General features: G+C 50.1%; 1 protein-coding gene across 2 annotated transcripts in view; it reads right to left on the reverse strand.

Annotated features, from left to right (window-relative positions):
* Acsbg1 (acyl-CoA synthetase bubblegum family member 1) overlaps window positions 1-15805 on the reverse strand; it is a 60398-nt gene that overhangs the window by 24233 nt on the left and 20360 nt on the right. For both annotated transcript variants that reach the window (XM_026779297.1, XM_005347375.2), the window contains 3 exons: window positions 3442-3662; window positions 2932-3020; window positions 2563-2683 (listed from right to left, as the gene is read on the reverse strand). In XM_026779297.1, coding sequence (XP_026635098.1) covers window positions 2563-2683; window positions 2932-3020; window positions 3442-3662 — 431 coding nt within the window. The remainder of the gene's footprint in view (window positions 1-2562; window positions 2684-2931; window positions 3021-3441; window positions 3663-15805) is intronic.

Consider the following 15805-nt stretch of genomic DNA (forward strand, 5'->3'; position numbering starts at 1 on the left):
TACCAATTGCCAGAAGTGGAGAAGTGGCTCTTCCTGGCAGGTAGAGACTTATTTCACAGGTTCTTGAGCAACGCTGTGGAAGCTTCTATCTTTCTGCCAGTAATCCTTCTGAGACACCCCAAGCTGAGACCAGATTGTCAGTTCGGACATTGCCAGTGGTACTGCCATTTTGGGGATTGGGATCTAACAGCAGCTCCAACATGTGTGTATGTCCATGAGTGTGTGTGTGTGTGTGTGTGTGTGTGTGTGTGTGTAGGGGGGCACAGGTTGACATCAGATGCTTTCCCTCAATCACACTCAACCTTATTTTCTGAGGTCTTTTGGTGAGCCTAGCCATGGGCTTCCTCCACCTTCACCTGTGCCAACAGGCACTTGCTACAACGTCTGGCTTTTCGTGTGTTTGCTGCTGATCCAAACTCAGGTTCTCATGCACACCTAGAAGGCATGCTCCTCACAGAGCCACGCCCCCTCCATCTAGACTGGTTCCTTTAGAAAAACTTTCTTTTTGAGATTATAATATAATTACATCATTTACCCCTTCCCTTTCCTCCCATCAAACCCTCCTATAGACCTTTCCCTGCTCTCTTTCAAATTCATGGCCTCTTTTTTCATTAATTGTTGTTACACACAGATGCACACAAACACACACACACACACACACTCCTAAACACACACATACAGTCTGTTTTGTCCGTATAATGTTACTTTGTGTATATATGTTTTCAGAGCTGACCACTTGGCATTGGATAACCAGTTGGTGCGCTTGACCCTGGGTAGGATTGTTTCTTCTACTCCCAGAATTCCCTGCTTGTCTGTAGCTCTTTGTACTGGAAAGATTTAAGAGCCACAGGATCAGGGAGTTTGCTGTGAGACTGTGTCTCATATTAATGTCAGGAGCTAAGCCAATAAAATCTCCCCAACATGTCTGTCTAAACACGAGCTGTACCAGGACAATAGACATGTTAACATGGATGGTGAAGGCAAGCTCATGAGGCCTCAACCCTGTTAGATTGGTTCCTAATCCATCACGGTTTCAGACCTAAGTGGGCCTGGGAGAGCCTGTCTCTGTTCTGGGTTAGGCATGTGTGTGTTGTACATGTGTATTGCATGTGCATGAGTCAGGCTCAGAAAATGACCCAGTGACCTGGGTGTGTCTGAGACCATGGGGCTATCTGAGGACTTCCGGGTCATGCTAAGTCCAGGGTGCTTTGAAAAGGCCAGTAACATATATATCCCTGATGACTTCTCTGGTAGAGACAAGGGAAGGCATTTTCCACGACCTCTCTGGAAACCCAGGCCCCATGGTTCTTGGAGGCTGACCACTTAGCATATCCCTCAGAACAAGAGTTTGGAGAAGGAAAGAAGACTGCCTGAAGAGAGCTCCGCCCTCTTTGTCTCGGAGTCCGGTTGGGGCCACACACTCTGTCCCTATCTGTCTGTTCCCAAACCCACATGTTCGTCCAAGATAGACAAATGGAGCTGGTCAGTGAGACCCTGGAAGCAGGATTCAAAGAAAAGGCCCTGTGAGGAGGCAGGACAGCTCCTCACTAGCCAAGGAGCCACAGGAGAAACCCTTCACAGTAAAACAGAATGGCTGCAAAATAGAGTTTTCATAATCACCCTAAACTGGCCTAAAAGGCTGTGCTCACATGTCTGAGACTAGCGCACACTCCATGGAGTCTGGATCTAGCCATAGGGTAGCCAAGCACAAGATGCAAGGGTGGGCACCTTATCCAGCCTCACTGACAAGTTCAGGAAGGTGTGTGTGCTCACGCCTGCCAGGCCGTGTCTGCTGTTTGAGGAATTGTCTCTTAGGTTGATGGCTCAGGCCCCTGTTAGATCTTTTTTGGGGTCTAGGTCCCCTCCATCCCCTCCATCCCACAGCTTCCCTGGGCCCCAGCTCTGCATTTCCTCCTGGCCTGTCTTGGAGAGGAGGGTCACTCAGCTTGTTGCACTAGTGTTCTCTGAGCAGACCTGGACTCTGGAGGCTTGGGAGGGGGTGTCTCCTCATTTTGCTGTGAGCTAGTGATTCGCAGTCAGGGCTCGCACAGCCTCGTCTGAGGGGACCCTCTCCAGGAGCTGGGTCTGCCCCAGGGAGTATCTCCACAACCAAGTGAGAACTACAAGTCACAGCTTTTTTTTTTTCTTAAGAGACTTCTCCAGTGGAGATGAAGGGAGGCAGGCACCTACTGTAGTCTCTCTGGAGACCCAGGTTCCAGGTTCTTTAAGGTTGACCCTCAGGAGCAGATGAGTGGCTAGAGCCCAAGGAACATCTTCAGAGCACAAACTAAGCCACAGAGGAGTCCATGTCCACAGCTCTTCCTTTAGGTCAGACCCTGTCCAGAGGGAAGGCTATGACAGACAATGGCCTGGCCAGGAGTATGAGTGAAAGGCAATATTACCCACTCACCAAGTGTGTGTGTGTGTGTGTTGTACATGTGTATTGCATGTGCACATGGGCTGAGGGAGATAAGAATTCTTGATGGGTGAATAAAAGCACCCTTCATACACTAGAGTAGATGTCCAGCCTCTAACCACAACCCATTGCTCTTCCCACCAAACCTTCAGTATCTTCTCCAGCTGCTTCTGTGTGTCAACCACAATGACGTTGGCACGGCAGTCGTGGGCGATGTACTGGCAGGCTTCAAGGGAGCTAGTGGTGTAGATGCCAGTGACAATGCCCCTGTTGGGGGCACAGGAAGATTCATATCAGGTGCAGAGGAACCATCCCCTCCTCGCAGCCTCACAGACTGTTCCCAGGGAGCTCCAACAGGCAGGGATGGGAAAAGGGGGACCCAGAAGGCCCTGGGGGTGAGGCAGATAAGGGATGCTGCAGAGTGGCAGAGAGCCCGCTAAAGAAATAATAATCCTCTCTGTCCTTTCTGCCCACCACCAGCCCATAGGAGACCTTACTCCTGCCCAGTCACTCACCCTGCGAACACTGTGCCCACCGCAGAGAAGAACCACTCTGGGGAGTTGAAGCCAAGGATCCCCACGCTGTGGGCTCGCTCCAGGCCGAGCTCCAGGCCAAAGACAGATAGGAGGGTCAACTACACAGAAAGGACCTCTCTCCCTCCCCTGCTGCCTCCCAGTAGACTGCAGAAACCGGTCCAGGTCCATCCCCATCTCAGAGTTCACCCAGTCAGAAAACATCTTAGGGAATCAGCTTCTGGCAACCCTGTTTACTCTTCCTCTGACTTTCTGGGGAGACCAGTCTATTTGGTTTCCTTCTTTGAAGGTAGCCTGTGGTAGAGGCTCCATAAATGTAAAATCCTTAGCGTAGGGCCCAGAATATAGTGTTAACCCAGCGGATGGTATCATGTTTTACAGTGGTGGTTTCTGGAGACCTCGCCGGCTGGGGAGTTGGGGAGGAGGCCTATGAGCGCTCAAGCTAGAAAGCAGGTCTCCGGAAAGAAAGGGTGTGCAGCGAGGGGCTCCTACCTTCAGGAAGCCCTTGGCGACTTTGCGGGCAATCTCGTAGTACTGGTAGTAAGAGATGCGCTCCCACTTGTTTCTGCGCTTGAAGCCCAGAGCACTGAGGTTGCCGTACTTATCCAGGGCCTCGTAGAACATCCGGTGCACGGTATAGGGAGGCTGCGTGCAGAAGGGTTCCCGGCGCAGGCGTACTCTTCCATCTGCCCGAGCTGTCCAGAGTGTTTCCTCTGCAAGAGGGAAAAGACCGCTGTGTGGTCAAACCTACCTGGGTTGTCTGTAGGGGGATCCAGTTCTGACTGGGGCAGGGCCTCCATGCCTGCTGCCAATACCTTCCGGACAGGACCTTGAGAGCTGGCAGGCAAACCAGGCCTGTGGTGGGCCGGAAGGCGGTTTGGAGAAGGCAAGTCTGGCTTGGCCTTGGAAGATGAGCAAAGTTTAGTGTAGGGATATTTCATTTCTATTTTATTTTTTTTAAATATTTATTTATTATGCATACAATATTCTGTCTGTGTGTATGTCTGCAGGCCAGAAGAGGGCACCAGACCTCCTTACAGATGGTTGTGAGCCACCATGTGGTTGCCGGCAATTGAACTCAGGACCTTTGGAAGAGCAGGCAATGCTCTTAACCACTGAGCCATCTCTCCAGCCCCTTCATTTCTATTTTAATAAATAAAGCTTGCCTGAAGATCAGAGAGTAAAACAGTCACACTGATCAGCCTTACAGACCAGGCAGTGGTGACAAACACCTTTAATCCCAGTAACCACACTAGTTTGCCAAAGAAACTGGATGGTAGTTGTGTGCCTTTAATCCCAGCACTAGAGAGGAATAAAAGACAGGAGGAGACAGCTCTCAGTCACAGTCTCATTCTGAGATTCCTGGAGGCAGGATCGGCATTTCGGATTCAGGTGTCTGTTTTGTTTTTCTGACCTTCGGGTTGAACCCCAGTTTCTATCTCTAGGTTTTTATTAATCTTGCTACAGTTCAGGGAGACAGCAGGGAAGAAGAAAAGAAACGACTGGAGGGAAGTCCCAGAGATGGAGACTCCTGGGCCTTTCTCTGCGTTTACCCTTGCAGGCCAAGGTTGTGGTGGGCAGAGGTGAGGCTCAGACCCACTTACAAGAGTAAAAATGTCTCTGGGCTCAGAGCTTCTCAGGCTTCTGGAAGCAGGCGAGGACAGATCTAGCTGGACAGAAAGTCGGGGTTTTAGAGCGAAATTGGGGTTGGGGTGGTGGGCTGAAAACCAACAGGCCCACGTTCCTAGCCAGCAGAGCCTGCAGAGCAGAGGACAGACAGCAGAAGTCTAGACAGTTGTGTCTGGGTCTTCTTATTCCATCCTTATGGAGTAGATCCACACAGCCTTATGATGTCACACGTGGGTACTGTGGCCCAGACAGGTTCACTCACTTTCCCCACATCACACAGCAAAAGAGTGGCAGAGTCAGGTCTTGAATCACATATGCCTGATGTCTCATCCCACAGTTTGGGACACTGTGTGTGGTGTGGGAACAGAGCCCATAAGCAGGCATCTTCCTCTTGGCTGAACCACTTAACATGCTGGGTTGAGGCAAACACGACAGCCTGAATCTGCTTCCTCAGAGGGAAGGTGGGGCATTTGTCGTCGAGTGTGAGGATCAGAAAAAAATGGCCAGAAGAAATGACACATACGAAGGAGACTCAAGTGGTCAATAAAAGCTCATTCTCCTCCATTTTCCTGTTTATAAAGGAAGTTTGCATGGGATTGGCTCTCTAAACTCTTTTAGACCTTTTGGGCTTGTTTGTTTGTTTGTTTGTTTTCAGGGTCTTGAAGGATAGCCTCAAGTTTACAATCCTCCTGCCTCTGCCTGCTAAGCACCGGGATTATAGGTAGGTGCCGCCATATCTGGCTGGGCCTTCCTTCCCTGGGACAAGGATGATCATTCTAAATATGTGAGCACAATGTGGATAGAGAGTAAGCTTTCTAGGACCTACATGAGGCCTCACTGCTGCCTCCTGGCCAGGCACAGCCTCGGAGGAAGCCAACGCCTTCACAGGGCTTGCCTCAAGGCTGGCACCAACGGGGTATCTTGCCTCTGGTCCTACCTGAACTAGACAGACAGATCAGATGCCCCTTTCCTCTATAGATATATTCTTAGGCTGCAAATAGACTTTGACATTGGCCTAAAGAAGTAAAGCTCATGGGCTGAGAAAGGAGAACATAACCAGACCCAGTCAAAAGGACGGAGGCATGGCAAATACAGGCTGGGCCAGGGGAGGGCACCAGAGAGAAGGTTTTATTGTGACCCATATTGGCAGAAGCTAGAACAAGTTGATTGACCATCTCCCCATCTTTCCCAGACCAAGTCCCTGTTGTAGCCATTGCTGGAGCCCATTGCCCCTAGGACAGAGGTGTAAGTCCTGTCCCAAAGTCCAGCAGCCCCAGTCCCCAGCCCTACCCTCTGCAGATTCTGTCCACTATCCCATAAGCTGAAGAATCAGGGTAACTTAGGTTACAGACCTTGACCCTGTCATTCCCTGCTGTGACCCTAATATGTGATCTTCCTCTTAGCTGCACTGCAATCATGGAAGGCAAAGCGGGATTAGTGAGGACAGAGAAGCTGGATGCTCAGGCAGTGCTGGTGGAAATGAAGGCTGGGGTACAGCTCTATCAGGAGACAGCTTAGCCATTTCTCAGAGAGTTACTATACCTCTCAGCATTGTGGCTCCTAGGTAGCTCAAGAAAAACAAACATGTGTCCCCACAAACACTTGCATATGGGCCTTCATACCAATATTACTTATCAACCTAAGAAGGGGAAGAACTCAGATGTTCACAGACAGGTGACCAAAGGCATAGGTGCATGATCTGGTGCCGGACAATTGTCTATATTCTGTCAATTATAAATAAACGCTGACTGACCAGTAGTCAGGCAGGAAGTATAGGCGGGACAACCAGACAGGAAGGAGAGGAGGGTCAATGAGAACGGGAGAATTCTGGGAAGAGGGAAGCTCCTTCTGCAGTCCTATCCAGACAACAAAGAAGCAAGATGTGACTATGCCACTGAAAAAGGTACTGAGCCATGTGGCTAACACAGATAAGAATAATGGGCTAATATAAGTTATAAGAGTTAATAAGAAGCCTGAGCTAATGGGCCAATCAGTTTATAACTAATGTAGACCTCTGTGTGATTTCTTTGGGACTTAACGACTATGGGAACTGGGCAGGACAGAAACCCTGACAACAATGATCCATACGATGGGATCCATTTCTAAGAAGGAGCCAAGTACCAATTGTGAGTCAAACATGGAGACAGCTCAAACCATGTTCAGTGAAAGAAGCCAGATGTGGAACACCATGTACCTCGTGATTCCAATTGTAAGACGTATCCAGGAAAAGACTGGTTAGTTGCCTAAGGCTAGGGGTGGGAATGGGAATGACCACAAGAAGAGTACAGGGCATCTTTTGGGATTGATGGAAATATTCTAAAATAAATTGCGATGATTACAGAACTCTGTAAGCTTCTAAACTTGTTGAATTGGGCCTGGAAAGATGACTCAGCAGGTAAAGACACTGCCTACGTATCTGAGTTCAGTTCCTAGGACCTGCACACTGGAAGGAAAGATTGACTTCCTGTCTGTTACCTGCACAGTATCGTACCTTCATATCTCCAACCTACATACATATAATAAATAACTAAATTGAAAAAACTTTGTATCGTACACTTACCATAGGTGGATTAAATGGTATACGAAATATACCTTAGTGAAATTGCTTCTAAAATAATGAGAGGAGGGAAATGAAAGGGAGAAGGGCTGAGGGTGTAGCAAAGTGGTCAGTGTGCTTACTTAGTGTGCACTCTCCGGCACTACAGAAACCAAGTGTGGGAGTACATGCCTACAAAACCAGCACTTAAGAAGTGGAGACAACAGGATCAGAAGTTGAAGATCATTGCTAGCTGCATAGCAAGTTTGAAGGCAGTTTGTGCTGCATGAGACCCTGTCTCAAAAAAACAATGTTGATCTTCCAAACAGAGGTGTGTTTAGTGTGTGTGAAGCTGGGTACCCTGTTGCTGTCTTCCTGTTAGTCCTTTTCGCTCCCCAGGGCAACAGAAACTTCTGTCTGCTTGGAGCAGAAAAAGCGTCTTCCTCCTATGATCTAGTCCAGAAGCCCACGCCCCCCTGCACCTGTTCTCCTAGCTGCCAAGAGGAGCAGAGGTAAGCCTCAGTCTTATGATCATTGCTAAAGCCTCCCTCAAGCCAAGAATTGTCTTTCTTCTTTTTCTACATGGACTGGAGGTTGCAGCCAGGGCTCTGTGCATGCTAGGGCAGGTGCTCTACTGCCATACTGCATCCCTAGTCCAAACCAAGAGGCTTAACGTTAAGCAGTTATAATCTCTTGTTTCAATGACAAAAATGGAATGCATTCTCTAGGAAATACGAAATGGCTCAGAGGCCTGTGCTGCATAGAAGTGGGTGGCCTCCTTATCCAGACATCAAAAAGGTTTCTTTCTGGCTGCTGCTGCAGTTGGGCTAGCTTTGGTTTGGTGTAGCTGCTGGGGCTCTGCCCTATGTGCTAGCCTACCACTGAGCTACAAACACAGCCCAGCAGTGCAGCTAGCATATCTGCAAGACGAAGCGGGGTGGGGGAGGGAAAGATCATGCCATTGGAGTCATAACCGAGGAGGGGAAACTCAAAATGCCCATGAGACTTTGGGGCTCATGTGTCAGCATCATAATAAATAATGCATAGCAATAAATAATGCAGGAGTGAGCACCCCAGCAATGAGGACTTGCCAGTGCAGTCCACAGGGCAGTCTTCGTTTGCAGCAGAAAGAAACCCTCTTGTTTCTTTGGTACTCGGGGCCTCCACTTGCACCCTCGGTTTCCTGGCTCCCATGGAGGCCCTGAACAATGTGGTATGTCTCCAGTCTGAGGGAGCCACACGTTTGAGAGAGCACAATTAATAACAGCATGTATTTTTGAAAATGAACAAGTAGATTCTGTGTTCTCAGCACAAAAAATTTCGCCTGTGATGGAGTGCATATGTTAATAGTCTCAATTTAGCCACCCCATACTACCTATGTGTTTTAAAACAGCCCACCACAAATATATGGTTTTTAATTTGCCGATTTAAACTTTTAAGGGGGGGGATCTATAATGCAAGGACAATAGTTGTGCCCCCAAGCCTCTATGTCAGAGAAGGAACAGGGATTGGTAAGGACTCCTAAGGACATGGGAGAGGATATGCCATCCTAACAGAGGGCCCTGCTCCTCAGTGGTGGGATTCGGTGCCAGGTAAGAGTGGTGTCATGGTTTGAATGAGATTGGTCCCCTTAGGCTCATAGGTTTGAATCCTTGACCCCCAGGTGGTGGAACTGTGTGGGAAGGAGTAGGGGCGTGGCCTTGTTGGAGGAGGCGTGCCACTGGGCTGGGGTTGGAGGTTTCACAAAGGCCTCACCATTTCCAGTTAGCGCTCTCTCTTCCTTGTGCTTGTGGATTGAGATGTGAGCTCTTAGCTGCTGCTCCAGCACCCTGCCTGCCTCGCGCACACACCCTGCCATGATGATCACAGATTCTAACCCTCTGGAACCATGAGCCCCAAGTTAAACACTCTTTTATAAATTACTTTGGTCAAGGTGTCTTATCTCAGCAGCATAAAAGTAACTAGGACAAATGGAGACCAAGAGTTACAAGAAATCTATGTGTGTGTGTGTGTGTGTGTGTGTGTGTGTGTGTGTACTCTTATTTGAACATTAAAATATTTAAAAAAGCCGGGCGATGGTGGCGCACGCCTTTAATCCCAGCACTTGGGAGGCAGAGGCACGCGGATCTCTGTGAGTTCGAGACGAGCCTGGTCTACAGAGCTAGTGCCAGGACAGGCTCCAAAGCCACAGAGAAACCCTGTCTCGAAAAACCAAAAAAAAAAAAATATTTAAAAAATTATGTGGGTCAGGACAAACACAGTCATTAACTGTTAATCATCTATCCCAGGTCCTCTAGAGGATAGAGATCTAGAGGTAGGATAAAAGGATCAGGAAAAAAAAGTGTTTTTAAAATTTTGTTTGGGCACCTGGGAATTTGATGTTTGGGATGGAATACAACACATTCTAAGCACAACACTCCTGCCCCTGGTCTCCAGCCCCAGCCGTGTTTATATTTTTGGTGCACATCTCTGGACAGAATTATTCATCTAATTTCTTCTGTCTTGTTCCTGCTTTACCTCCCGGAGCCAACGCTTTTGAGTGCTCAGCTTGCCTACAGCTTGAAAGGAAGAAAGATAGAATGGGAAGAGAGGAGAAGCTAGCTGGTCTGTACTTCTGCTCCCTCTTAGTCCAGCTGTTTCATGAAACAGGACAGAGCCCTAGCCTTGGGGAACATGCCACAAAGAACAGGGTTTCCTAGCAAGCAGAATGAATCTTGCTGGCTCTCTTTGTCCACAGGCCCAATTAGACCAGTAGGCCCTTTAGACAAGCCAAAAGAGAAACCTGGGGGGAAAGGGCTTGCCCCTCCCCTCCCTGGGGCCCAGTCATCCTTTCCCCAGGAAGAAGCCACCATGGTCACATGAATTGAGCACTGTCTCATACGCCCACAATCTTCTGTCACCTAGCTAAAGCTTAGGTCTCAGGGAGCTAAGAGGTCGCAGAGCTGGGAGGCAGAACTGTGGCTCAGAGTCGCTCTGCCTGACGCTTTCACTGTCCTCCTCTGGTGTCTGTCCCCCAAGTGGCCTTCACTACAAACCCTGTTTCCATATCTCCTCTGGGAAAAAGATAGTGACTCCGGCCCAAATCCTGTCTTGTAACCTTGGACTTGTGGCTGATAAGTTGTCCTGCATTCCTCAGACTTCCAAAGTGTCCTTTCTAAACCCAGACCAGATCTGCTCAAAAGTCTTCCTTTGAGCTCATGGGCCACAGGGTGCTGGCCACGCCTCCTCTCTAGCAGGCCCTCTCTCACATACGGCTATCCCTACATCCTGAGATGTGTCCAAGCCCCCTTACCCCCTTTCTAGGTATCTTTGTGCATGTTGTGACTCTAGCTGGAAGACCCTTCACTCTGCGACAGGGACACATTCCATATCACTTCAGTGCCATGCTGCTACGACTCTGGGTCCTAAGAGGAGGCCGCCTGTGTGGACGCAGGAGAGGCAGGCGCAGCAATGGCTCAGCACCCAGTTAGCTTGACCGTGCTGATTTTCAGTATCTATAGAAGAACAACTTGGCCTCCTTCTTATCCTAGTAGAGGACTGGCCGGAGCGAGTGTGTGTCAAAGAGACTTCATCTTTCTACTTCACCTGGTCCCAAAGGACGGTGTGATGACAGGGCAGGGCATGATGCTCTCCAGATGCAGGTGGGGGGGGGGGCGCAGACCCACGTCCAAAATTATAGGATCTGGTGGAATTTACAATGGCTAATATCCCTCTGGCTTGAGTCTACCACAGGTCTCTGGTACCAGCTAAGAAGCCTGCCCTTGGACTTGGGAACGGAAAGAAGGGTAAACAGAGGTGTGGGGCACCTCCTCCCTTGATTCCTCCTACGTGTATTTCCTACTCCCAAGCCTGTCCTGACCCTGCCTTCCTCCAATCTCCATCCCCATAGCCAAGGGAACACGTCCCAACAACAAGTTAAAAGGTCTGAGTCTGGGTTTAGTTATTGGCATGTGCTAAATGCAGGGCAGAGCAGTGAGAAAAGCCCCTGCCCATGGAGGCCGGGCCTTGGGCAGTAAATAGTCCTGCTACCTCGGCCGCATGAGTGACAAAGGGCTTCAAGCTTGGCCATGTGCCCACGTATCAGTGTGCAGGCAGGCAGTCCAGTCTGACTACTCCAAGTAGGGGATGCCTGACACACCAGAGTTCTTCCCTCCTTCCTCTCCCTTCTAGAAGTGACTGACTGAGATCAGGCAGGCGAGCTGAGATGGTGAGGCATTCGGAGCCACTCCATAGAAAGCAAAATACATAGAAGCAAGGAGCAGATAAAAGTAGCTGGAGTCTTTTCACTGGGGACCGCGGGAGTCCATTTCCTCTCATTTCCCGCCAGCCTCTTCTCTTCCCTGGTCCTCTAGATAAACAGCATGTCATCTTCTGAAGCACCTCACCCACCTGTCACCTCCCATTCCTGACTCTCCTAGAAAGAAAGAACCCAAGCAGCACGGCAGCAGCCAGGCTCCATGGTCGGGAAAGGTGCCAGCCAATGTGGGACACAAACAGACGATTTTCCCGAGCGTGGCTGACAATGCTGCCTTGCAGGAGGAGTGTTCCTGGAGTCAGCAGGGATGCTCTTGAGAAACTGCTCAAGTGAAGCAGTGAGACAAATGCAGCAAGCCAATGGCAATGGGCAACCTTGTGTTCCGTGGGACACAGACTCAGTGTCGAATAGGCATGCGTGAGATGCATAGTGGAAATCAGGGATTCCCAGACAGTCAAGAAAATAAGATATTAGGGGGCTGGAGAGATGGTTCAGAGGTTAAGAGCATTGCCTGCTCTTCCAAAGGTCCTGAGTTCAATTCCCAGCAACCACATGGTGGCTCACACCCATCTGTAATGGGGTCTGGTGCCCTCTTCTGGCCTGCAGGCATACACACAGAATATTGTATACATAATAAATAAATATTTTTTTAAAAAAGAAAATAAGATATTAGAATACTCAGTGACACAAAGAAATGCTCACGGTTATAGCATCAAGCTGAAAAGGAAGCAAATGGGGGTGGGTGGGAAGATGCCATCTAAGCATGAGTTCAAATTCCCACCACCCAAGTGAAAAAGCCAGATATGGTGGGAGGTATCTATAGCTCTGGTGCTGTGGGGGCAGAGTCAGGTAGCTTTCCCAAGCTTACTAATACCAGTGTATCTAATCTATGTACTCTGAGTTCAGTTAGGGACATCGTCTCAAAAAAAGTAAGATAGAGAGCAGCAGAGAAAGACACTCAGTGTGGACTCTGACTCACGTGCATTCCTGTATAAACATTACACATATACAGCAATACACACTTTTTTAATTTACAGGTGGAGAGAGAGAGAGAGAGAGAGAGAGAGAGAGAGAGAGAGAGAGTTTACTTCTGCAAGTCAAAGGTAGGGTTGGAACCCTATCTCCATTGGTCCTGGCAGTGTCCTGTGTCCAGAAGCTAGGAAGATTGCCCAGTGGATGGAGAGTAGGTAGGTCTGAGTTCACGGGCTGTGGTGCTGCTCAGAGCCATGCAGTAGGGAAAAGTCATACTTGCTGTGAGTGACTGTCTCCCCATCTGGGGTATGCTGTAGGAACTATTACAGCTTGTAATTACCCACCTACTGGGGCGTGGCCTCTTATACTATAGACACAAAAGCCAAACGCGCGTCTATCCCTTTTCTCCTTCCCCTTGCTCTTTTTCCAACGACTGCTCTTTTGGATCATGTGATTCAACCGGTCAAGCAGAGGATTCTGCTTTGTGAGTTTACCCCTAACAAATAACTATTTCTCAATTGTGAGCTAGTGTGGGATTTCTTTTAAGCGTCCGTCCACCATTTCAGGGGTGGCCTGTTAGGGACTGGAAAGACTTAGGGGATCAGGCGGGACTGGCAATACTCCTCAAAATTTAACAGGGGCACAACCCTTGTCTCTCTGCTATGTTTACATTAGTGCCGGGACAATAGCCACGATCCATGACTAGAAGCCCATTGAAGTCTCCATCACCTAGCAAGGCACCGTATCCCCACTGGAGAAGATTCCCAGCAGTACCTCCCACGGTTCGATCTGCCATGCCAACCATTGCCCAGTAGCCAGTGGGGCACGTGGGGTGGGCTTTGCCCCCTCACACTGTCTGCTGCTCCCCTTTGTCTCCAGTACCTTTCATGTTGCTCTCATCTTGGCCTGAGCCTGGCAGGGTGCTTTACAAGCCGCCCATTGTACTAAAGGGTGCAGGGCAGGCAGGGAGGTGTGTACGCTGGGATTTTGGAACAAAGGCTTCTAAACAGCAGAGAAAAAAAATCACTGCATGTTCTGGGAAGGAGAAAACCTCCAGCATGGGGTGGAAGGTGAGGGGTGGAGAAGAGGGGACAGGGGATGGGGGATGGGGGTGTTTCCTGTAGCCTGTGGGAATAGCCAAGCTCGGAAGCCAAGTGTATTTTGCAGGGATGGGGTGGGGGTGACATACACTGGGCCTGAGGACAAGGACAGAGCTCTCTGCAAGACCGCTTGAATGGAATCAGAACAACTTCACAGCACTGCACAGCACCCACAACCTCTCCCCCAATGACCTTGGAGACCCAACCCCAGGAAGTCTTCTCACACAGGGATTCCAGGACGAGAGCCTCTCGTTGGGTGCAGAGGTCACACTGGCCTTGGGACATGAGGAGGGGAAAGGACCGGGCCCTTAGGCCTGAGAGGTCTGTGAAGACCATGGTGGTGTGGTTTAGACTATTCTGCTGAATGTCCAATGACTTTGTTTCTCTGGGCTTGGTGGGAGAGTCCCTGAAGCTGGGGGCTCTGGCTAGGTTTCCCAGTGACTGATCAAGAGCAGAGTGACCCTAGGCAGACATCTGCCATCCCTGAGCCTTGGTTTCCCTGTCTGGATGATAACAAGGGAAAACATCCACCAGCTAAGTCCCTCCCAGTTATTGCTCTAGGGGTCTCAGTCAGCCTGGAAGACACACAGGGACTGTGGGCTGAGACCACCTCTGTAGAGGAATGAAGGCTGGAATTCTCCTACCTGCCCTGAAAGGAAAGTCTCCAGGAGGGGGCAGAGGGGCGGGACATCAAGCAGTGTCTGAAGAATGTCTAGGAGAAGCCATGCACCCTGACCCCTGGAAAGGTCTCCCCAAGGGTACCTCAGATGTGTCTTTGACTGACAGGCCTGGGATTACCTCCTGTTTCCATTTCATAGACGAGAAAGCACCTCCACTGCTTCTCCAGATCTCGGGGAAGCCCTTCTCACAGAGGCTAAAGTGAGAGCTGGACCCCTCCCTGGTCCTCAGCTTCAGGCTATGAGCTCCTAGACATAAGGGTAGAACCCTGCTCCCTTCCGTCTCTTCAGCTTGGCGCTCCACTCTAGGCCTGCATACATGTCCCTGAGATGAGAGTAAGGGACAATGAAATGGTATAAATCCCTTGGGCCTAAGGTCCTCTCTGCCCTAGGGACCAAGAAGGGATGAGTACCCCACTTCCAATCCTCAGCCCAGAGCTCCCGGGTGAGACTCGCAATTTCCTGGGGGTGGGAATGGAAAACTAGCCCCAGTCAGCACCTCTATCAGCTTTGTCCCTGGCAGCTGCTCTTCCTGGGTCACCCCCCTTCTTCAGCAGAGGTTCATATTCAATCTAGAAAGGGCTAGAAAGAAATGTATCTCAGGCCCTGGCACAAGGCTGCCTTTGTGTAGAGGTCAGATTCCAGCATGGCTTGGCACCACTGCTCCCTGGGAGTCCAGCCTGGGGACTGGAGTGTAGGACCCTCAAACCTCTTGGGAACTCAAGGAGACCAAGGTGCCTCTGAGGGGTCCATGCTGAACCTTGACTCCCGCAGGCAGGAACCCAGGAGTTCTGTGGCTAGGTGGTGGGGAGGCTGGGGGAGATGGGGCTGGTCTGACTCCTGTGTGCAACAGAGTTGGGGGCCCAAAGAGACCAAACGGGCCATTGGGAGGGCTACCTATAGACAGCTGTTGGCTCAGAGAAAATCACTTCTGGCCGTGGAGACCTACATCGTTCACCCTAGCACTCAGGAGGCTGAGGCAGGAGAATAGCAAGCTCAAGGACTGCTGGGCTACAGAGTGAGACAAGAGAGAGACAGAGAGACGCAGAGAGAAACAGACAGAGACAGACAGACAGACAGACAGAGAGGCACAGACAGAGACCCCCAGAGAGAAACAGACAAGAGAGACAGACAGACAGGCACAGACAGAGAGACCCAGAGAGAAGAAAATTAGGAAATCCCTAACCTTTTCTTCCCTCCCCTTCTTCCCTTCCCCTCCCTGCTTTTTTCCCAGCTAGAAGCAGGGTATGTGTCACCCTCTCCGCAGCCACCCTCCCTCTCTGTGGCCAGGATGAAGAAAATGAAAATGTATCTTCCTTCTGAGCCTGGCCACAGTAACTGCTCAACAAGGAGCAGCTGTATGGACGTGTTGCTAGCGAGGATTAGGGATTTTCTGTCCTGTATGAGTCCCATAAATGCCCCTCCCAGGACTGTGGAATATACGACGGCCCGTTTTCAATCTTCTGAAAAACATTATGCCACGGGGTGGCTTCACAACCTACCCACTCAACCTGCGACCCTTCCCTTCCCCTTCCTTCAATGGCCACCATAGCCCAGCCTCCCCACAACCCCCACCCCACCCCACCCCACAAGCTTCCTTGACCAGGGAGGCAAAGGATGCCAGGCCAAAGCCTAGCATGCTGATAGTAGACACTTGAGCCAGTAACACCTGAAGCTGCAGGCTGTT

This window comes from Microtus ochrogaster, chromosome 5, assembly GCF_000317375.1.
Source record: "Microtus ochrogaster isolate Prairie Vole_2 chromosome 5, MicOch1.0, whole genome shotgun sequence".
NCBI classification, from domain to species: domain Eukaryota; kingdom Metazoa; phylum Chordata; class Mammalia; order Rodentia; family Cricetidae; genus Microtus; species Microtus ochrogaster.